The 24,144-nt window shown below is 41.1% G+C and overlaps 1 protein-coding gene across 2 annotated transcripts; it reads right to left on the bottom strand.

Annotated features, from left to right (window-relative positions):
• Positions 1-1,064: 1,064 nt before the first annotated feature.
• On the bottom strand, positions 1,065-20,185 carry LOC145434276 (uncharacterized). Of its 2 annotated transcripts, none has more exons than XM_080311638.1 (13): positions 16,001-20,185; positions 15,136-15,197; positions 13,694-13,898; positions 10,972-11,043; positions 8,718-8,822; positions 7,930-8,107; positions 7,107-7,135; positions 6,849-6,921; positions 4,834-5,837; positions 4,388-4,568; positions 4,267-4,331; positions 3,829-3,865; positions 1,065-1,368 (listed from the first exon to the last, which is right to left on the bottom strand). In XM_080311638.1, exons 1-13 carry the CDS (start codon positions 16,448-16,450, stop codon positions 1,151-1,153), a joined length of 2,679 nt encoding a protein of 892 aa, XP_080167764.1. In that variant the 5' UTR covers positions 16,451-20,185; the 3' UTR covers positions 1,065-1,150. The 2 variants fall into 2 exon arrangements, with proteins under 2 accessions (XP_080167764.1, XP_080167763.1); XM_080311637.1 differs by having other exon boundaries at positions 4,834-5,864; positions 16,001-20,184.
• Positions 20,186-24,144: the final 3,959 nt, after the last annotated feature.

The raw sequence follows: 24,144 nt of genomic DNA, 5'->3' as shown, positions 1-24,144 counted from the left end.
CGCATACACCACTGTACTTTTCCGTATCAACAATGCAACAAACGTTGCTGCACAGTGAGGCGGGGTCATTTTGCAGTGTTACAATTTCAGTCTCCTACTACTGTTCGGCATCCAGAAATGACAAGACTTCATTATACGGTATACCGGACAGCAGCAACGATTACGGAAAATTAGAAACATGGTATGTTAAACTGCGTTGAGTGTAACAGAAACAAACTGTGCCAAAAGATGCAATACGTAGTGGGTATACAGATACTGAAAATCTGCTAGTACTTCACGGCTATCTGAGTCCTAATAGTAATATTGTTTACTACTGTGGCATTGTCCTGGTCGTCGAGCTATCGTAACGGAACCCTCAACCATTTCAAGAAGACCGTGGGGCATTCAGTCATGTCACCTGTATAGGCAATGCGCCGTATGTTAAATTTATGGTGATTCTATCACATATCTATATAACTAATTGTAATAGAAGATATTTTTAAGTGTTTATATATGTAAGTTACATGTTAGTGTGTTTTAAACAAGAATAGCTGAATCGATCGATCTACACTTAAAAGCTCATTGGTAATAATCTGACGAATATTGGTAAATGCTGCTATTCCACCTATTCTTAGAATGGGCTCGCGGGCTACTCATCTAGTCCTCGCGGGCTACCTGGTGCCCGCGGGCACCGGGTTGGTGACCCCTGCCCTACACACACACACACAATGCGATATACAAGACACACAATGCGATGTAATGACCAGATAGAGGGATGCCGAACGACCACCAGTTGGGGTCTCTTGAACTGACATCCACCTCGATCTAGTGCCCGCGATGTTAGTCTTCTTCGTCGGTTCCTTTTTTAGAAGTTATTTCTTGCTTTATCGGGTCTTTTTTGTCACCGTAAGAACAACAGCAGAATTCCATAACATTGCGTATCAGACAGAGCCGACCTTATGCAATTGACATTACATGAATCCACCACTCAAAAGTCCGATATATTTGAAGATAGCTTGAAGAATTCTTCTGCCAATTTAGGTACATGATCAGAGATTCTCCTCAACGCCAGCCACCCGAAAAACTCACATAACGGTAAGTATTTATTCAAGAAGAATATCGACAAGGATGACCATCAAACACAACGCTTTACAGTACATATGTCCATCAATTACAAAGGAACAAATCGGTTCATTCTGATTTTTTCAATATTTGCATCCTTGGCAATCTCCAGTTCTCTCTCCTTGTTCTCGTTGCTTTTGTCGCCTCTCCTACCAATTCCGCGATCATTCGCCCATTCCTGCGGCATCCACCAGACCTCCGTGTCGTCCTTTTCGCTGAGACATTGCCGCCACTTCCTGCGTTTTGGGCCTTCCGCAGAATCTCTCTCTGTTATATACGATCATCAATGATCATTTATCAATACTGCAAATGCAATCATAAATTCGGCTCTAATCCTAATTCAAATCGAACTCGTCAGTATCAGTTTTATTAATTACTAATTTCACCATATCAAATACACAAGATTGATATACAATTAAAAGATAGGAAAGCATCGAAACGACTTGGAGTAGTCTTTGAGATCAGACACCTGTCTGGGCCGGGGCGATTTCAAGAAGAGTCATGCACGCACATTGAATGAAGAGCATTATCAAGATAGCATGGAGAGGTGGTGAAAACCTTACAAGGGTATTTCTGCACCTTCCTTGTCCAGCGGCATATGCACACCATGCCCTCATGGTAGCCTATGCATATGCACTTATGCAGTTCACACTGCACAGATCATGGTGTAGCCTACGTCATATCATAAGTCGGTGCATAGACTGTATACGCTGCAAAAATCACCAAGGACAAAAATAAATAGCGTCCTATTCAGACATATGTTAATCGTGATCACTAATCGTAATCGATCACAAAGATTACAGCATTTTCAAATAATCGTAATCGCAATCGATTACATTCGAAAAAAATCCGCAGTAGGACTCGTAATGGATTATTTCACATATCTAATCGATTTGTATTTGAAAGAACGATTACTTTTAGTTGTACAAGGACTATGACTTGAAAACTGAGCATTTGTGAACAAGAAAGAGAGCGCTATTGTATATACTATATACTATATACAGTATACATATAATACTAGTTAATCCTCTAGTTTACCGGACCACGACCTGACATATTGATCTCGCCTTCCGACACATGCCACCTTTTTTTGTCAACCATCCTTGTATATTATCTTCTTTTACTTTTCATTCAGTGTGCACTGTGCAATGTATATGCAACCTTTTTTACATCGCCTAGGCCAGGTGGGTGTCTGATTTCGAAGATTAATCCAAGTCGTTTCGACATCTTCCTATCTTTCATTGTAGCGCAGTCTAGGTGTGTATTGAAATGATGAAAATTGCAGCAATAAATTGAATTGAATTGTACCAGGTTGCTTGCAGAAGCGTAGGATTTTCAAACTCCATTGCTTACTATTACGTCAAGAGTATTAACTTTGCTCGCCGTTGCATAACGAATTATCCACATAAAGTCAATAGACAAGTAATATAGTGCGATTGTAAGAACCACGAATTTCGTTACTCGTAACAGCAGCTCGCAATATCTGTATTAAGTGGAAGCACTAATCGTTACCCCTATTTCAAAATTCTTTACTCAAAATTTGGATCAGTCACCGCAGTCACCTGCACCATATTAGCGTGGGTTGTGGCCCGAATCTGTGCTGATACAACATTACGTCAGCCGTTCCCCCAAACGTTGGTTTTGGACCCTCCTAGGGTGATCATTCAAACTTCTGATTCATTACTGAATTTCGTCAATAACATTGGAAATTGAATATATTGCAATTCATTTTCATTTCATCCTCTCTCCGACTATGTAATTAGATTTACCGGTAGAGCTGAGGGAGGTGGTGACTGCAAAAATTTAGGGCACGTAATTAATAATTCTAACATATTCGGGCGTGCTGGTTGTTATTATTACTTTGCTGCATGTTATAAATTCGTGACCTCCCGTCTGATATAAAATTAAAAGATATTGGAGTCCCCCAAACGTACCAGACTGAACTAAAAAAACATCTTTCGTGACACGCAAACAGAAATTGTCATTTCATCAAGTGTGCATCATTTCCTCTGTGGGGGCCCCGGTGGCATTTGTACTGTAGGGCTAAGATTGGCAGGACAGGACTATTCCTCACGGTCATTCAGTGCGGCTACGGGCAGTAGACATATTTTGGGGGAGGGGTATGCATATTTACATCAAGATATAGCGACATTAAATCGCGAAGAACATTTTTAGTAAAATAAATCACTCAAAAATATACCCTATAATTGGGTTGATTTACGAAATAATTGATGACGGGCCACCTTTCAGCTCGCCCCACCCAATATGCGGGTTTAGAGTGTGGCAGTTACGGCCCTGGCTAGAATGCAAAGCGTTAATGGCGATAAATCGTTGTTGAGCAATGGGTATATTGTGACGTAACACGCAGATGACGTCAGATTAAAAATGATAATTGTTGTCACATGAGGCCTTCTCATCGCTATCATTATATTGTCTTCCAATGTGTATTCAAAGATAAATTCCAAGAAGCAAAATAAATGTAATCGTGATTTAATCGGCTACTTCCAGATTTTGCTGTAATAGTAATTGCGTGATTAAGAAGTAATCGTAATCGCAATCGATTACATTCATGAAGTAACCATCCCATGTCTGGTCCTATTCCTCATAGAAGATGACATTGGAGTGCAGCCTGGGCTTAAGGATCGCAATCATCATGACCCATCTCCTGTGGATTGTGCTATTTTTCTTGAACTAAAATATAATAACCATCAAACATAAGTTTCTCACCGTCTTTCATTTTCGATTCAGCGGTGATAGCAGATTTCTAAATTGAAAGACGAAAACAAATTTTAGTCAGTCTTCATCTAGCTATTTGCATGGACATCATCAGTTATTATTATCTCATACCACAAAAACAGTAATCAGGTAAAGTGTTGCAGGATCGAAAATAGATCAACATTCTGCGGTTCATATCGATTTATCTTGCCGATACATCATCACTGATTATATCAGTTGGTTGGTCGACCACCAGGGAAACACATAGCTTTGTATTGGTTTGAGAAATATATTCAGACAGGGCGCGAATATCTCTCACCACAAAATCCAACAGCATAAACCACCAATGTTCGTGGCCTCTCAACCCATTTATCGCATTATGAAGATATACTATCAATCAAGACACAACGCCGAGTTGTCGTCAGTACTGATGGTGAAATTATTGGTTACCTCGTCAGACGCCGGTAGAGCTAGATTCTCCGAACTCCCTCCAGCATTAGAACTGCGTACATTCCCTGAAAAATATCGCTGCACTACCAATTGCTAACACGAGAGAAACGAAAAAACATACCAGAAAAGCCAGTTGGATAAGGCAGCATCGGCATGATGTGAAAATTTCTCGGCGACACGTTACTCATAAACGGCCCTGTTCCCGACCAATTCGCTATTTCTTCCGGATAGTAGCAGCCCACTGCGTTTATTTCCGCAGGAGATAAGCTCCATCGCTGTTGTCCAGACACCAAAAAGGGAGACTGGAAGGAAAGAAACAATTAATAAATCCTAACACATGCTGAATTGAAAATTCAAAATCACCATATCGATTTTTGCCTAACGACAACATGCCGCATTCATCTCTTGTTTTATGATATCTTCTATTACGTCTCAGTCAGGGAGTTTTAGGTCAAGACAGGTAAAATTAGTGATTCGACATTCTCTTATAGTTTCATTATATCGTAATCTTCCGGTGTTTTTGAATACCGGTAGTTAAAAATATCAATAAATGAACGACTGACTGACCATAGCATTGCTTTCCGGATTCGAGACAGGAATCGACCGTCGACGGTGGTTTCCAAAATCTCGGGCTGCGTCAAACTGTTGCGATCCGCGGAAACGAACCAATTTTGACGAGTCATCCTTAGAAGCCGGAGACATACGCACGCCCTGAAGCTCGGCCAGCCTGGATTCAAAATGGAATGGTCGCTTTTTCGTTGCGTCACTGTCGAGAACATTTCCATCATTCAAAAATTGAACACGAGGTTTCGGACTAGCCGTCTTCTCCACGTTTAGTCTCTCCGAGCTGCCGCCTCGGTGCGCGGCCATTCGTTTCATGATCTGATCTGGACTCATCTCCACGAGGCTCTCATTACTAACATTTGCTTCCAACCTGGTTACTTCAAACTTGTTTGGACCATGTTCTGGGATAGAGGGCGTGACAACGCGCGGTAAGGCTGTTTTTCTTCTTTTCAACGTCGGGCTTGTCAAAGGACTATTACGACAAGTAACCCCCAAATGCGGATATTCAGACTGAAACTTATCTGTATGCTCTGCCACTCTTGTCTGAGTCTTATCGGATTTAGTGAATGATATTTCCTCATCTTTTCTAAACGCTAGATCGCTGCCTGGGCTCATATCGAAACTCGTGTGTTTATCCGTATTGGTCTGTTCACTCCGTATCATTGACATGTCCTTTTTAAGCACAGTGCTGCCACTCGAATACTGCGACAACCCAGACGTTTCGATACTTTTTGACTGAGAATGGCCTTCCTTGCTACGAATCAAAGTCTGTGACCTAGTCTTTTTTGAGTTTCTAGAACGGTAACAAGGACTGTCCTTTGCACTTCCGCAACTGCTATTATTCAATGAAAAGTCCATCAAATTCTTCGGCGGTGTCGTCAAATTCTGTGATGGCGTGAACATGAAACTGTTGACACCGTCCAAGTTACAATCTTGAAATCGGAAGAGCCCACCAGGGCTTTTGGCAGTGTCCTTTGAGGTTTGGAAATTGAATGATTTGGAGCTGCCTGAAATATCCAGCTTGGGCGTCATTCCTGATAACAGTGCGAGGGTATAATGTGAAGTTGATACGAAACAGTCGACAAGTATACACAGTAAAAATTACTATATTACCAACTAACACTAAAATGAAGTTGTGTCGCACAGCGACATATATTAATGAATTTGATGCAGAAACAGAGGCGATTAGTAACAAAGTATTTTTAGTATTTTAAAGTTTTGCCAAGTTGCATTACTTACTCAATTGGTTATGATTTCAGACTTTGGTTTCAGGTCTAAAATGTTTATTCTTCTAATTACTTGGAAGTTGCCACTTTTACTAGAGTAGAGATTTATGCTGTCACTTCACTTACTACACAGAATCGCATATGTAAGTTTAGTGCAGACACAGCAAATGCACAAGAGAAAATAGGTGTACCTAGTGTAACTGCTCCTAACTTAAGGAGAGTTATTGAAACAACTTTTTGAATTGAACTCAAATTCCACGACGGATCCAGACAAATGACGATCCGTAAATGAAGGTAGAAATGATATGTATTGCAATAATTGATGTAACGAAGGAATGTCCAAATACAGCAAATGAAACTGGGTCGTGAAATTAGGTTTTAAAATAGTGGTCGCCTGCGGTTACAGTTAGGTAGAGACAAGCCTGCACGATAAAGAACGTAAGTTTTGACTATGACGACCACACATAACGCAACTTAAGCAACAACGTACATCAGCAAACCAAATAAACTAAAGAGGCGACGCCCAATCAACATATATAAAGGACAATGCACGGGGCGCCTAATCAACTGATGACAATAATCACTACACTAAACCCTGCAGATTACTGCAGTAACACCTAGTGTACCATAAATAATTTCTAACGCAGAAAAATTCTTACATTAATTGCTTCAAGCAATTTATGTTCATAAGTCCACTAATGATTGATTGATTGTTCTTGTTGCGCAGCCACAAGTTCCCAGGAGGAAATAGAAACAAAATAACTATATAAATCATGAAAATAGGCATTTTACCTTTATCTTGACAAGGGCCTGGGCTTGCATTCGTATCAAATACGGATGACACGCATGGGCTGTGCTGTGGCGCCTGCAATAGAGCGACACATTTTTTAAAACACAAAACCACAAAAAAGTGACTCAAACACCGTGCAATGATTTCATATATGTCATGAATTGAGGTTGCTTTGCCTACATTTACACTGCAGTGTAGGTCTATCCTCACCGAATACGAATGAGTTATTCTATACATAATAATAAGTAATCGCCACTGACCTCTGACAAGATAAGCTTCTTTGAAAAATCTAAAAAATGAAGATAAATCAATGAATTTCCAATGGTCCCCAGCCTTTTTCGACTTATTGCCCCCTTATCAAGCTCGGCACAGATTTTCGCTCTTCCTATTTACGGATCCGTAAAAAAGGACGTGTAAACGAGAAATTTATCCACATAAATCTGATCGCTGATTAATTGACGAAAAAAATGGTCATTTTTCCGAATTGGTGCTAGGAAAACCAGATTTCTACTTTCCGTTGAGGTGACCATGTTTAGTCAACTATCACGTCATATGCAGAATAAACCGCGTTCACGTGCGTTTTTTGGCGGTGTTAATTAAATACATCTCACTGGACATTCTAACATTTTTGCCCCCTTCTTTCACGAAATTTCCCGCTGAGGACAATTTCGCCCACGTTGGGTACCACTGATCCATTCCATCAGCCTTAAGGGGATTCTTATCCAGCTTTTCATTTGTATTTGGTGGATATCATACGAAATACTAATGCAATGACGATGACTTGCTATTTACTAGAGGTGAACAGAATTCCAGCTAAAGTAACCAGATTGACTGGCTCCAACGAATAGGGATCAGAGGCTAGGCTAGGATAGGGTTGCATTGCAATATAAAGGCACATAAAACCAACATTAAGTCAAAGTTGATGACTCTTATAACACTGGTATCGGTTACAAATCATTTGCTGGAAGATATCTTGAGCTACGAGTAGTCATGACCATCTACAGAAGTGAAACTTGCATGTAAAGAAGTCAGTGTGCGTTTGGCTTCATTTTTCTGCCTATGCAACAGTGTTCATCCACTCACCTTCTGTAACGTTGTTGCACTCTACAAACGTACTCTGATTGGAATCAACTTTAGAGGAATCTGTTTTCTGGGTATCGTCAATGATTACGGAAGTGGAAAGTGGTTCGTGAATGTTGCCGGGTCGGGGATTTGATTCTCTTGCTTCATCTTTTATTTCGACTTTAACATTGGACTGGACCTGAAACAATACAATATATTCAGATAGAATACGTATCGGAAAATGTTGCTGGGAGAGTAGCTCTGTAACAAAGTACTTCTACTATGGTTGTTTACTTAAGCAGATTTTGATCACTATCACTGTCATTTTTTTCAATGAATACTTTCCTCTTAGAACAATTCATCAAATAAAATTGACGAAATGAAATTTATTGATCGCACAACGAGAGCTTTTTACACAGTTTTGTGTCATTTTTAGAAGCAAAACCGATTCAACTACCAGACAATACACCAGACTGTTATCCTATTACTGAAGCCTATCATGGCAACCGAATGATGATCACATCGCATACATGCCTTCATATCACACATCACTGATTGATTCGTTTTGAATACGTAGTTATATGTAGAATACTATAATAAGCACAAGGTTCACACACGGTTTGCATTGGCTGCATTATATGCTGTTCAATCGAAAGATGATAACCATCCATGAAGTCAGGTTCTCAAAACAGTTGTCAAAAACAACAGTGACCATTTTGAACCTTAAAGAACATCTAATAAATATACTAGAAAGACATTTACTTTTCCCAGAAGAGAAGTGAAATAAAAACGATTTCCTGACACCATACCCGAGATGCAGGGCGAGGTAATGACATGCCTTTGGTCTCGTTGAAAGAAGCAAGCGCATCATTAGAAGAATGAACGGGGCGGTGGGAATGCTTGAACTTAGAGGCCTGAATATATAATGAATGTAAACATAAAAACAAAATTTAACCTGAAAATTTTGCATGTTTCACTATGTAGCAGTTAACTTGTTTGTTAGGCCAGTGCTCTTCAACCGGGGTTGTCGTACACCCTAGGGTGTACCAGAATTTTCAAAGGGTGTACCACTCGGATGGGGTGTACAGGGGTGTACCAGATCCACATTATGATGAACCGATGATACGATGACTATAGCTATCACAAAAATACGCCAGTTTATGCTTCAAAACAGAATGACTGGATGTGAAATATCGTACAATGTATGTCATAAGCAAATGTTTCTAATCATTCAACCTTTGGTAATGGACTTATTACTTCCTTTTCGAGTAGAGCAGGGTGGAGTTAGCATGTGTTCAGCTTGGGTTATCATTCTGATGATTCTCGAGGAAACCACCGCTAAATCTCGGACATTTTGAATTTGTGCTTCCTGCGGCCAGCTTATGAATAGTGCAGAATACATAGCCTACTTACGCAGCCACGGGGTCGAGTTTGCGAACCACTGCGTTAGATGGTGGTCCAGTAACCTCGAGCCCTTATTCGTATTATCATTTACTATACGTTGCAGCCTTGCTCAAATGTCCATCCTTATTTCGGCTACGTCAGGGGTGCTCAACCTGCGGACGTACGGCCTCATTCAGCCGTATAACCATAATTTTGCGATCTTCTACACATATTTAAATTAGCGTGTGTTGGCGGCCGTCATTATGTAACCAATTGTTACTGGTTCTAGTCTCGGCTCTGCCATGTTTCTATGTGTCGGAGGTTTATCTAGGCTCCTCGTCGCCGACCCCCTGTTAACGTAGCGTCTTGAAAAGCCCAGAAGAAGAGTTAACCGAGCTTCAAAGTCAGCAGCAAAGTCCTGAAAGTGGACGCACGTTAGCGAGAGAGAATGAAGAATGGGAGTGCGCGTGCAAGCAAAAGTCGTCCTCATTACCCAAAGCAAAAATACTAAACTTTAGGAAATGCACTGTCGTTGCGCACAAATTCTAAACAGGCGATTATCACCACTGTCATTGATGTGTAATAAAATATTATTAATAACAATACAAACAATCCTGGTGGGAGGCCAAGAAATAACAACATGCAACTGAGTGATTAATAGGAACCGCAAGATGCATCATCATTAATATTGTACCCAATATTTTCGAAAACACCCTCCATCAGCTCTACGGGTTAATCTGATCACGTGAGCTGAGAATTAATAAATTTTTGACAATAATATGTGAAACTACCAACATTTTCGATGAAATTCATTCAAGAGGCAAAATTTTCGCGCTCTGCGCGACTACACAAATATTCCTAGTGTCTTTTCTTGACATTTATACTCGCGATTTTGGTACATAAATTATATATTGTAAGCCTGCTGGGATGTTTTGCTTCTACAGTAAGAAAATTTGCGCATTACATACATATCTCAAAAAATAAGGGAAGGCACAGAACACCACAAGGGCTCTCCGTGGTGTTAAGTTCCCAGTATCAAATTTCATATGAGCATTTGTCGTCCATGCGCCATGGCGAATCCCCGTTGGAATCCGGACGTATTGTATATGTAATCAAAATGCGGCTTTCGGCGTTATCGGTGTATTATACGGTCAGGGGTGTACGAGTTTTGAGAAAATGTTAGAAGGGTGTACCACAACGAAAAAGGTTGAAGAGCACTGTGTTAGGCTATATATATATATATATAAATACCGCTGACAAGAGGATACATTTCAAAATGAAGTATATAAAAGGTAAATTCTCTTTCTCGCAGAACATAACACGATTATACCTTTACTCCACCTACTAACTAACAGCACTTACTGACCACAGGTTATAAATATTTAACATTGACCATCACACTATATGATGAAATCGCAGCAGAGAGAGCTAGAGTCTTCATTTTCTTCCATCCGAAATACATAACAAACAGACAGCAATAAAGATGCTACAGAAATTATACATGCACGGCACGGTATTTGGTATCAGATAGGAATGATCGATACGACCTTGGAGGTCAACAAGTCTGATCACACCCGCGTCAAACAGGTGCACTTGTCTCTACACAGTATGGAGTAAATTTTTAAATTCACTCAATTCCGATTAATACGATAGTAACATTGTACAATGCTATCGACCAACCTTACTCATTTTCTCAGAGCGATATTCAGGAACGAATGTTGGTGGATCGCGGTCATCAGCAAAGGACATGTTCTGAAATGTTTCATTGTATAATACGGTCAACAAACGATTTCATCCAAGTACAGTAAAACAATTTTATCGGCGGCATTAGTACATTAGGCATCGTTTTGAAAAATTTTTGTTACAAGAACTATAACTTCACTACTCCATTACATTTTGTCTCAGTCAGAATTTTCCGTCACGTTGAACTTATTCACCGAATAGCTATTTGTCAAAAAACTAGCATCATCATTTCAACTTCAATATGTTGGAGGTGTGATCACTAACGCTTATACTTTCGAATCTTGACCGCAATGCAAACCGAAACAATACCGCAAGCAAAATAAGACTGAATGCATAACTTTTCCTGATGTCATTGGTCTTATGTTTGCATGGAGTAAATTGAGTCCGATATGCTTGTTGTAGAGCAGTGGTTCTTAACCTTGCCTCCAGCGGCCCCCAAGGGGCGCTGGCGATTTTGAAGGGGGCGGAAACGCTCAGGGGGCAATATGGGGGGCGCTGGAGAAAAATGGCTTCGCAGTAGATGATGTGGTAGTAGGACATATCCTTAATGAGTATTCAGAGCGAATTAACACCGAAAACTTCGTTATATATGGCCTACAAAAGACATATAGATTTAATTGTACATAGGCGCCTAAATGACTGGCACCGAATGTTCCTGTCTTGGCAATCTGAACCCCAGAAAACGAATTCCATCTGGCGGGGAAAAATTATATGCCAGTGAAGAAATACCAATTTGAAATCGTGTGCGTCTTTCAGTTTAGTACGATTGGGCGACAGGGATATTCCTGTTGGGCGATATCTCTGTTGGGCGATTCTATATTTTTTGATATAGCAGACAGGAGGTCACGAAATAACATCATGCAACGAAGTCATACCAACGGGTCCGCCCGCACGAATTAGTTATGCGCCCTACAGTTTCCAAGACACCTCACAAATGTTCCCTCTACGTTTTGACGAGTCTGCACTCACTTAGCAGACCCTTGGACAACAGAGCGTAACGACTAAAAAAAGGTCATAACTTCGGATTTGTTGTGCGCAACGTAGATTTTCTGTGCGCAGAGACCGTGCAATTCCCGATCTTATTGACCGATTTTATCATGAATTATCGAACATTTTCGCACTTCATACTGGCTCGCTAAACAGTACAGCTGATTTCGTGGCAAAAGCGAACAACGTGATGGGGGGCGGTCGGCTTATCACCCTATGGGAGCCCAAGACCCCAGTTTTTTCGGGGGGCCTGACGAAGTGTCGTTTCATTCCTGCCAACGGGTATACGCCCGAAGATGCATAATTATTATTGAGGGGTCCTACCTTTTCAATCACACATCACTCAGCTCTACCGGTAAATCTGTTTACGTGAGCAGAGAGGATAAAAATTGATATCAATATAATATGCAATTCACGATCATATTGACCAATTCAATCAATAATTAGTGAAATTTTTCGCGCTTCGCGGATCTAGGCCAGAATAGCTGGCTCAGTAAATGGACACCCAATGTAGATGACCAGTATCACCAAATAGCGGATAGCCGAAGGGGGGTCTTGCGGCGAAGCCACCGGAAGTTTGGTTTATCACCCTATGGGGGCCCCACGACCAACGCTTTTTTGGGGGGGCTGACGAAGTGCTGTTACGGCTGGTAACGAATTAATTGTACCTATGTGCACGCCCGAATATGTTTAATTAGCAATTACGAACCCTTTATCTTCCAATACAACAGCTCACTCAGCGCTACTGGTAAATCTGATGACGTGGGCTGAGAGGATAAAAAGTTTATAGCGACATATATATGTAATTACCACCTATTCATTCATGCATTATAGAAAATTTTGGCACCTAGGGCGACCAGGCCACACAAACTTTGCTGACCAACGAAATCACGTTACGGGGTTCTTGGGGGCGAAGCCCTCAGAAGTTTGGTTTATCACGATATGGGTGCGCAAGGCAATTGTTTTTAGGGGGGTTGACGAAGTGCTGTTACGGCCCTCCCTCTTACTCATTGTCTTTATTACATTCCTTACAATATGAGGTTGGGGGGCGCGTGAGCACGATAATCTTTGAAAGGGGGCGCTGGAGGAAAAAAGGTTAAGAACCACTGTTGTAGAGGGAAGTAGTTCAAATAGTTTGTAATATGCTATGCAGTGTATATAAATAGCTGGTTTGTGGTACAGAACTGAAGATGTACATTCTAATAATATATTCATGGCAGAAATATATTAAAACCCGAACAGTTACGGCTGCATCTTCGCGAGAGTCCAATGTGCGTGCTCTAATAACGCTCCGAACATGTCGTTTGTGGCGTTCCTGCAAGCGCTGAGTTGTTCTTCCCACGTACCGACAATCACAGTGGCACTTGAAATCATAGACTATATTGCTTTGTTGACAAGCAGGAAGAACATCTTTGCGCGTTGCAGGAAACAATTGTTTGGTTGTAAACACAAAATTAGTTTTTACGTTATCATAACAGCGATTTACAGCAGAAATCAATTGATTTTCAAAACGGGAAGAGATGGGGCCCAGCCACGGTAAATGCATTGTATATATACATTCTTCTCAGATCGTGTGTTCGTGTTTTGTGATCAAATATATATGTTGTATATTCAATAGTCCTGCCTGTTTGTTCTTACATTGTAACAGTTGCATATAAAAACTATCCCAAACCTTTGGCACACTCTGCTTGTCGAGTAGAATATTCACTAGACCCGTCACTTGTTGGCCAAGCCATTTTTTCTGTGCCGGACTGAGACCATAACCGTTGTAAGTAACTTGCACGTTTAGCATGTGAGTCTGAAAGTTTGAGCCAGCTGGTTTGGACTCCTTTGCGCCCAATTCCCTTGGTTGTACAAATGATGTGTTTTCAGATTCTCTGAAAATGAATATGTATTGAAAAGGATTGCAAACCATGGGCATGTAATAATAATAGGCTACAGTTTACAACTACAAGGCGATACGGTATAGGAATAGAAGATCTCTCAAGCGGTGACTGACACACACGCACAGCATTTACACCATACGGGTTTCCACGAATACCATTTTGGATCACGGAAAGAGTTTTGGAATCACCAACTGAATACGGTAACTCACTCCGCTGAAAAAACAAGGAGATATGTAGAAAGTATTTTTACTAGTTAGACCTCAGGTTTACCGGACCACCACCTGGCATATCGATCTCGCCTTCCGACACATGCCACCTCTTTTTGTCGCCTGTCCTTTTATACTATCTTCTTTTACTTTTCATTTCGTGCGAATGCCTCCTTTTTATATCGCCTACGCTAGGTGGGTGTCTTATTTTATAGACTACTCCATGTCGTTTCGACACCTGCCTATCTTTTCATTGTATCGCAGTCTCGTAGAGTACGGTATTGGAATGATGAAATTGTTAATAATAAATTGAATTAACTCAACTTTAAAACGCACATCAATCAATCAGGTTCATTAACATTTTTATCGTTTCAAAACAAAACAAGACTGCGATACAATGAAAAGATAGGAAGGTGTCGAAACAACTTGGAGTAGCCTTTAAGATCAGACACCTACCTTAGCCTAGGCGAAGTAAATAAGAGGCATGCACACTGAATGATGGATAGTAATAGACCAAATGGCTTTGGAATGTTGGGACCTATTGACTATTAGTCAGTAGTTAATATATGCTGCATGCAACATTATTAGGGCACTGTAACTTGCATACAACAATTTAGCCTCTGCGAATAATAACTTTCGTTCCATTTTGTCCCTGAAAACTCAGCAATCAGTGTGCAGGTCTTTCCCTTCTCTGAAGTTGGTGTTCACTGAACTGAACTGTTGACTGTTGAGTCACAGACGAAACATACATAATGTGAGGTATGAACATGTGTGACATTTGCTGTCACTTAATTAATGATATATTTTTCAATCCCTTGGCACTGAATCGCGGCCTGGATGAAATTGCCTGGCAGGCCGATCTGACTTGTACGACATATGTGTGAGATCCCTGGCCTATTCAGTGCGGCAATATATTTTCAAAATGTGTAATATGTTGATGAATAATACAGAGCAGTGATGTTAGTCAGAAGATTGTTACATAATAGATGGAAACAACATCAACATTCAGTGAAATAACTTACATATTCGAAGGGATGATTGTGTGTGAGCTGTCCACCGGATCATCATCAATAACACTCGATTCCTGAAAAGAATCATAACAATATTTGAGTAAAAAGAATAATCATTGAATGGTGCATGAAAATCCCAAGCCGACACAGAGCTGGTCAGTAACTAAGTAGCCTACTTCTACTTTTCAAAGTACTCAAGTATGATTTTAGAGCGGTGCACACCACCAGGATTCATGGAAACCTGCAGGGGGTCCACCAGTAAGAATGGCTTCACAGCAATGCATGAGAACCATGGCACTGAAAGTAACGGCTTTAACGCTGAAAAGGGTGCTAGAGTCAGAGTTGCAACTTTACAGGGAGCACCATTCCAAAAAAGGCTGAAGAGCACTGTTGAATGTACACCTACTTCCACTTCTATTTCAGTTTTCTAGTAAAATAGGCCTAGAATACTTGGCCTAATTTTATGCTAAGACGACCAGGAAATCACTACTTATGCTGAGAAATATATGTTATTTCTACGTCTACTTGAGTATGTCTGACCCTACATGGTGACTCTTTATCATATTACCGGTATTTGAGATCTTTGTATAGGAACTGTCAATATGGGAGATCTTAAACTTTACAGACAGTATAGAGAGCAAGGGTAAAGTGTAAGATTCTCGATTATACCGTAGGTCAACGCTGACTGCGTCATACGAATTATTTACCAGTAGGACTGGTATCCACGACTTCCCCATCAGACGCTTAGGCTTTGCTGATTCGATAACCAAACGTATCTAGTCGTGTACCCATCAAGAGGGTATCATCAATGGTGCAGACAAAAATACACCCTAGCTTCCTTTCTAAGAACTGCCCAAAAAACTATACCGATACTTGCCTTGTACGAATGTTGGTTGAATCTTTCATCATCTTCAACTAACTCTGGAAGGGAGGAGTCTGACTCAACTTGATCGTCATAGAATTGCTCAGATTGTCGCCCAGACTGGTTTTCTTCGTATGAAAAAGCATTTGATTTACGGACTCTATCTGGATGAAGATTTTTCCAACTTTCATGCTGTGTTTGCGGTTGATAATTCCTGTCTTTTCTTTTTCTTTTGAAAATCCCAAGAAATTTACTCATCAATCCATTTCTCTTCTTTTGATATTGAGTTGATGGCAATGTAACTTGACTGATACTGACGCCATCCGAACATGATTCCGAAGGCATCAGACTATTCGATGCATCGGAAGTAAAGATGGAAGCATCGCTGACTGCCACTGTTGCAGTAGAAGCAGAGTATACTTCCTGTAGTCGTCCACTGGAAGAGGTCAGTGTTTTTTTGGACATTCCTGATCCCTTATTTAAAGACGGCAGAAGAACTGGTCTTATATTTAAACGAAATGGTTATTCACAGTCAAATTAGAGACGCCGCAATACCGAGTTGAAAAGCGATACTGTTTACGTGCCGGTATACCGTAATAACATTGTCAGGAAAAGTTTGCTTTCGATCTCAGGTAGCGGCCTGCGTCATGTCTCGTCATTTACGCAAAATTACTTCAGCAATGGTTATTTAGAAACTAACGGTTTTGCATGCGTCCTCTTAAAACTTTACTGGAAAATGAACATTGTATGAGCGCGAGTCGCGACAACGCCGACAAAGGAATTTTGCAAGCGATGAGTGCAAATTAATTTTGCCTCGAATGACGTCATAATAGCGGATTAATTTCACGCTTGATCTATTTCGCCAGCAAAGTCCACGAAAATTCACAAAATGGTTGATAAATCCAGTAAAGCAACACTGAAGTAACGCTCCGGCTGCTATTTCGGGAGATAAGCCGGAAATTTGACCTTGTTTTAGTCAACCAACTGGTAATGTGGAGAAAAATGTACTTTGGGAGCTGAGCCAGAAAGTTTACGTTATTTTAGTCAACCGACCACGAAGTGCAAAAAATTTATTATTATTTCAGGATTTTCCTCCGGCAAGACTGAAAATTTTGAATTCAGATTTCCAAGATATGGTAACCCGAGGTTAGGGCAGGTTTTGGGGTTGTAGAGCCACACGCTAAAGTGACGCATGCTGATCTGTTGATTTTCATTGTGTCGCATGCTCATGCTCATGAACAGCTACGCACGTGCCGGACGAATAGCCTCAGAAACTATAGCCAATGTCATTCAAATAATCCACTGTGCAAACTCATTTTAATTAATAAAATGCCAATAGCCTACTGACACAATTGCTTAGGTTTACCATACGTCCTGTTTTAAGAGGATTTGTCCTCTTTGACATATTTGAAAGCGTCGTCTTTGATTGATACTCACAAAATGTCCACCCAAATGTCCCCTTTTCGAGAATTAGTCTTCTTTTTTTAAAAATTTTGATTAAATGTACGCTCAAATTCAACCGAGATCTATAAGAAATCAATACTCAATGTAATGTTCCGACGGGTATTTCGGAAGTTGAGCCAGAATGTTGACCATTTTTTAGTCAACCAAGGGAGAATTCAAATCACAGGGCCAGACATGGGGTGATTACTTCATGAATGTAATCGATTGCGATTACGATTACTTCTGAATCACGCGATTACGATTACGATTACGATTACAGCAAAATCAGGAAGTAGTCGATTACGATTAGCCTACGATTACATTGGAAAAGTAATCACGATTACTCACGATTACATTTATTTTGCTTCTTAGATGATATATATTGGAAGACAATATAAAGATTGCGATGAAAAGGCCTAACGAGATAACAACTTTCTTTATAAATGATGCGTCGTTCGCGTGTTACGTCATAATGTCCACATTGCCCTACTTTATAGGGGACGATTTAACGCGGCCGACGATTTGCATTCTTGCCAGGTTCGTAACTGCCTCACCCCAAACTCCCCGATAGGGTGGCGAGCGAGCTCGAAGGGTACTCAAAAGTATTTCGTGGACCAATATAAAATTTCTGGAGATTTAATTAACTTGAAAATTTTCTTGAAGTTTCGCGATTTAAATGTCTCTAGATAGCCTGATTTTGAAATGCGTACCTCGCCATCTCAGGAAAAAAGCATGCACAATTTATATGAATACGCATTTCGGTGCCGGTCATTACCTCGCCACGACACACCTAATGACTTATGTAGTTTCGGCCAACATTCGACTGCACGAAGTGCGCTACTAAAGAAAGACCGTTGCCGAAACTTAGGGTATGTGTCCACTGTCCATTGTCAATAGCCGGACTTGGTGGGCTTGACTAATAGTCCTGTTCTTCCAATGTAAGCACCCAATGCAAATGCCACCCGGGGCACCCACCGAAGACATGAGACATGACAATTTGTATGTGCGTCTCACGAAAGTTTTAGTCTGCTACGTTTGGGCGACTACAACACCTCTTGATTAGACCGTAGGTCACGAATCAGCAACATGCAAAAGAGTAATTATGATAACATACACGATATTATAATTATGAATTACGTGTCCCCAGCTCTACAGGTAAATCTGAACATCGGGAGCAGAGAGAGGATTAAAAATGAATAGTAAAATAAAGCAATTGACTAACTGACTACCCATGGGGCCCAAAACCAACATTTAGAGTGGTGGACGAATTGCTGTTTTGGTTCTGATTCTAGATACAACTACAACCCACGCTAACGTGGTATATAAGCGGAAGGTCCAAATTGCGAAGTAGCGATTGGCGCCCGTTTCAAGTAAACAGAGCAGATAAAGATCACATAAAATTCTGCCTTAAACTTAATACAGATGCTGTAAGCTGCCGTTAGGAGAAACGGCAAAGAACGGCTAGGTTATAATATATATCAGCGGCTGTTTATTTTTAATGTTTCGTTGTAGATACCGTAATACGATTGGTGATATACGATGTTCTTTTCCGTTATAGTTTCTGATGATTAACCCTGACGATCGAGTGTCAGCCGAAAACATTCGGTTTCATTTCAATATGAATATACTATGCAATTCTATATTGAACTTCTGTACCTCCAAGAAGCTCTTTAGAAACCGTAATGTTTTGTTTCAAAATTTCAAATCTTCGCCCTAAGCCAGGGGTTCTCAAAGGGTGGGCCTAAGCCTTGTGTTCGCCAAGAAGTAACAGTCAAACTGCGTTTACCTTAGCATAGCCAAACATTAATGCATAAGTTACTATTTTAAACTAGGCAGAGTGGTGATTATTATCCTGCTGTGAGGTGGTGGCGTCTGGAGTGTATTGATAACCTGATATTCAGCACGGTGGGTGCTCTTACAGTCACAACAACAGTGTGCATTGAATATATATTTACTATGTGAAGATATACTACTTACACATTGCTGAGCATAGCTAATACTTCTGACGTAATAATTAGCAGTGGTGTTTGAAAATCAGACGTTTGTGCCATCACTAACATGGTATAATACCTCTTCCTTGTTCACGTATGTTCAGTTCATGTTATAGTTGTAGCGGTCGCTGCAACGGCTTGTTGCAAGACACGCTGGTATAGTGCTTGATTGGAGTCGACGCTACAGCTTACAGTTCCTGTTGTACGCACTAGTCACTGACTAATGACCGCTCTGAGTATACTCTTGCAATCCTGATCACACACGCAGATCCAAGGAGCTTTCTTTACTAGCACAGAACAGCCAAATAGTAGTAATTAGTGGTCAGAAACTTGTAGATTTACCAGGTTCAAAACATACTGCAATATATTACCGAATATAGAAAGAACAAAGTTAGATGTATCTAATTGCCTGTATACGACTCTGTGACTTAAGCGAGCACGCCCGCTACGGCGCTATAATACACTGGCGAAGTAGCGATCTCTCAAAGCACGTGCTTCGCAGACTATACTTTATCGATACGAGATTAAGGTCGTGGGAAATGAGGTTAGGAGAGGGTTGCACGGGAAGATTACTGGCACCCTGCTGGAACGGATCTTACAATAGTCCTTTTTCAAATGAAAAGTAATCGTTCTTTGACAAAGAAATCGATTAGATATGGGGAGTAGTCGATTACGATTACTTCGGTATTTTTCGGAATGTAATCGATTGCGATTACGATTACTTCAAAGTGCTGTAATCGTCGTAATCGATTACGAATACTAATCGCGATTACCCCATGTCTGCACAGGGCAGCTTCGCCTCATTACTGGTAAAACTCCGGGACTCCCATCAACAGAATGACCGTTCGAGAAGAAATTTCCAATTCTCTACTAGTTGCTGACGATTAGGCTACCCCTGACAAGTGTCAGCGGAAAATGTTCGGGTTCATTTTAATATGAATTGTGTAAATCAGTGGTTCCCAACCTTTTTCGACTCATCGCCCCCTTTTCAAGCTCGACGCCGATCATCGCCCCCCAGATTTTGTGAACCGAAAAATCGGTATACAAACTGTAACCATCGGCGGGTTGACTAAAAAAAAGGTCAACTTTACAGTTCATTGTCGAATTTTCGAAATTTCCGTGGGTCGACTAGAAAAAAAAGGTCATTTTTCCTACTTGACTCCAATATAGCCGTTTTAACGCGTCATCGCCCCCTTCGCTATTTTCGCCCCCTGTCGCCCCCTTTGTCCATTTTCGCCCCCCTATCGCCCCTTTCGTCATTTTCGCCCCCCTAGGCCGCCTAATCGCCCCCTGGGGGGCGATACCGCCCACGTTGGGAACCACTGGTGTATATTTTTAGAGTCGAGTCGGAAAAGGTAAGGTCAATCACGATGACTTCGAAATGTTTTCTCCTGTGATATAGATAACCACTATTCCATAATAAATTCAAGATGAGCTGCTAGCAGACCTGGGCCAAGTGCGGCCCGCGGGCCAAATGCGGAGCTATATTCTATGCGGTCCTCGTGTCAGTTTCTTGAAATTCAAAAATATAACCTACTTTCGAATATTGCTGCGTGGAACAAAACCATAAGCTGTATAAACTGAGCCGGAACGCAAATTAGTTTACTTTGAAGCCTGTTCAGTGTGGCGAGATAGCGCAGTGGTATAATCCACGGCTGCAACACCAATGGGTGCGGGTTCGAGTCCGACCGAGGTCGACTTCCGAATTCCGACACCTAAGTGTTGGAGGTTTACCTAGGCTCCTCCTCGCCACCTCATCCGCGTCAGCGGTGTCTTACAAAAAGCCTAGAGGTGGGCCGTGCTATAAGTCGGCAGTTACGGAAAATAAGAAGAATATCGGCCTGGTGTAAATGACCATAGTAGTCGACAAACACCATGAATACCCCCCAAAACAAACAAACATTAAAATGCCGACGTCCCTCGCAAGTTCGCATGCGTAATCCTGATTCAAAATTAAGTCAATGTAGCAAAGTATGTCGAACCAATTAGACTCACAATCAGGGCCGTAACAGCACTTCGTCAGCCCCCCCCAAAACTTTGGTCTTGGGCCTCCCATAGTGTTATAGACCGAACGAGCCCCCCAGACCCCCCTCCGGCGATACATCATATTCATTTGGGATTTTCTTTAGTGAAACAGCTTTTGTCGCCTAAGCGCGCGAAGCGCGCAAAATTTCTAGTATTCATGATTTCATCGGTCAGTATGATCGGGAATTGCATACATTGTTATCAATTTTTATCTTCTCTCTGCTTACGTAATCAGATTTGCCGGTAGAGCTGAGTGAGGTGTGTTTGAAAAGGTAGGACCACTCAATAATAATTAAACATCTTCGGGCGTATACCCGTTGGCAGGAACAAAACAGCATCTCGTCAGGCCCCCAAAAACGTGGGTCTTGGGATCCCATAGGGTGATAAAACGACCCCCCCCCATCACGTTATTGTTCGCGTTTGTCACGAAATTACCCGCACTGTATTGTGAGCCAGGGCGAAGCGCGAAAATTTTCGATAATTTATGATAAAATCGCTTAATCAGATCGGCGACCGCATATATAATATGCTATCAATATATTGTCCTCTCTACTCACGTAATCAGATTTGCTGGTAGAGCTGAGTGAGGTGTGTTTGAAAAGGTAGGACCACTCAATAATAATTAAACATCTTCGGGCGTCTACCCGTTGGCAGGAACGAAACAGCACCTCGTCAGGCCCCCAAAAACGTGGGTCTTGGGCTCCCATAGGGTGATAAAACGCCCCCCCCATCACGTTGTTCGCGTTTGTCACGAAATTACCCGTACTGTACTGAGAGCCAGCGCGAAGCGCGAAAATTTTCGATAATTTATGATAATTAAAATCGGTAAATCAGATCGGCGACTGCATATATAATATGCCATCAATTTATTGTCCTCTCTACTCACGTAATTAGATTTACCGGTAGAGCTGGGTGAAGTGTCTTGAAAACGGGAGGGCCCGTAAATAATGATTAAACATCTTCGGGCGGGCGGAATCGTTGATATGACTTCGTTACATGATGTTATTTCGTGACTTCCAGTCTGCTATATCAAAAAATATAGAACCGCCCAAACGTAGGCTTCTAAACTAAGAGAAGCACACGATTTCAAATTGGTATTTCTTCAATCTTCAATCTTCAATCGTTCTGGCACACTTCTTGGAGTCGCATGTTATATGGCCTTAAACTTGATTGTATGTCTTGGTGGGTCGTGGCGCGGTAATGGCCCAATACCCAATAAGAAAGATAAACGGCTACGTGAATTTGCGCGCAGCGCGAAAAAATTTTGAAAAAATTGCATAAATTTTCAAAAAATACTCTATGATTATGCTAATTCAGGAAATAATTCTGGGCCCCCCATCGAGCTCGCCCCCCCCCCCAATTGGGGGGTTTGGGGTTCGGCAGTTACGGTGCTGCTCACAATAAGTCACTATTTCCATATAGTTTATTTCAAACCTTCTTTGTTGCCATTGTCACATTACGCATTACACGGTCTGTGCTTCAAATTGTTCCGTGATAGGCTACACGTTTCAAAATACCTATTTCGCAAACCAAGCCAATCAGTAATCGTTTTTACTATGAGATATCTATCCATGGTTATACCCTCTCTCCCCGAAAAAACGCACAATTTATAGGGATCAGCATTTTGGCGTCGGCCGTCACCGCGTCACGACACACCAAGAATGACGTTAAAAAAGTCGAAAAGTCAAACTCGATGGCGAGGAAACCTTGACCAAAAGTACCTACCGCCTCACGTTCCCCGAATCCGTTCACCAAGCCGCAACTGTTCGGAAGGCAGCGATCAAGGCAATAAGCTTGAGTATCCCAAATAGGCCTACCTTTAATGTCTTACTATAAAAACCTGGATTAAAGAGAATTCAGAATGTATCACGTTTAACGTTGTTTCGAAATATGACAAAAAATAAATGTTTTTTGTAGTTGTTAATTAACCGTCATTTTTTCGTCATCTATTATCAACACATCTATTTGAGTAGAATTTATCAACAATGTAATTCACTAATTACAGTTTAGAATTAAATTAATACGCTGGAGAATACAGCTTAACATTTTGACTCGGCCCACCGAGAAAAATAATTGCCCACCGCTGAGCTAGATCAACATGGCCGCTGGGCGTTATATTTTCATTTAAAAAATATATATATTTCTTGATTTAGGGGACATGTGTTGCGATCATGGCCAAACGTGTCGTCGGAAGCGTTATTATGACATTCACCACCACATATCTTGGTGGTTTAAATGGATTCAAGGAACTCGATTCTTCGTATCAAATCGAAGGCACGAACACATATTTAATGAAATGCAATTTCAGGATTCATTCTGAAATATTAAAAGTCTACCCAATATATACATAAATGGTATAATGTTATTTTCAGGAAGTTTCATTATGATGCTGTTTATCACTAGCTTACAGTAAATATTTGCGGAAGACATATGACGATAACTGAGCTCTATTTGAGCCAAAAGGTGAAGGGGTCCACGAAGACGATCCGATCCGTTCTGCAGCTAAATAGTCTCGTCCCTGTAGGTAACACGGCGCACTAGTCACAAGCCAGACTCTTCACCGAGAATTACGCACATCTAGCTGCACACCATCTGACATAGTGCCTCTTCACTGGTTTATAAATATTGATCTGCTCGTAGATACCCACTGCGACTGTTAGAAGACTAGATACCCCATCCTTGGAAAACGACATTCCCAAG

Source organism: Botryllus schlosseri, chromosome 2, assembly GCF_051294905.1.
Source record: "Botryllus schlosseri isolate E-star chromosome 2, Bs_hap1, whole genome shotgun sequence".
Taxonomy (NCBI): domain Eukaryota; kingdom Metazoa; phylum Chordata; class Ascidiacea; order Stolidobranchia; family Styelidae; genus Botryllus; species Botryllus schlosseri.
The sequence above is the reverse complement of the archived record's forward strand: the minus strand, read 5'-3'. Positions and strand labels throughout refer to the sequence as shown.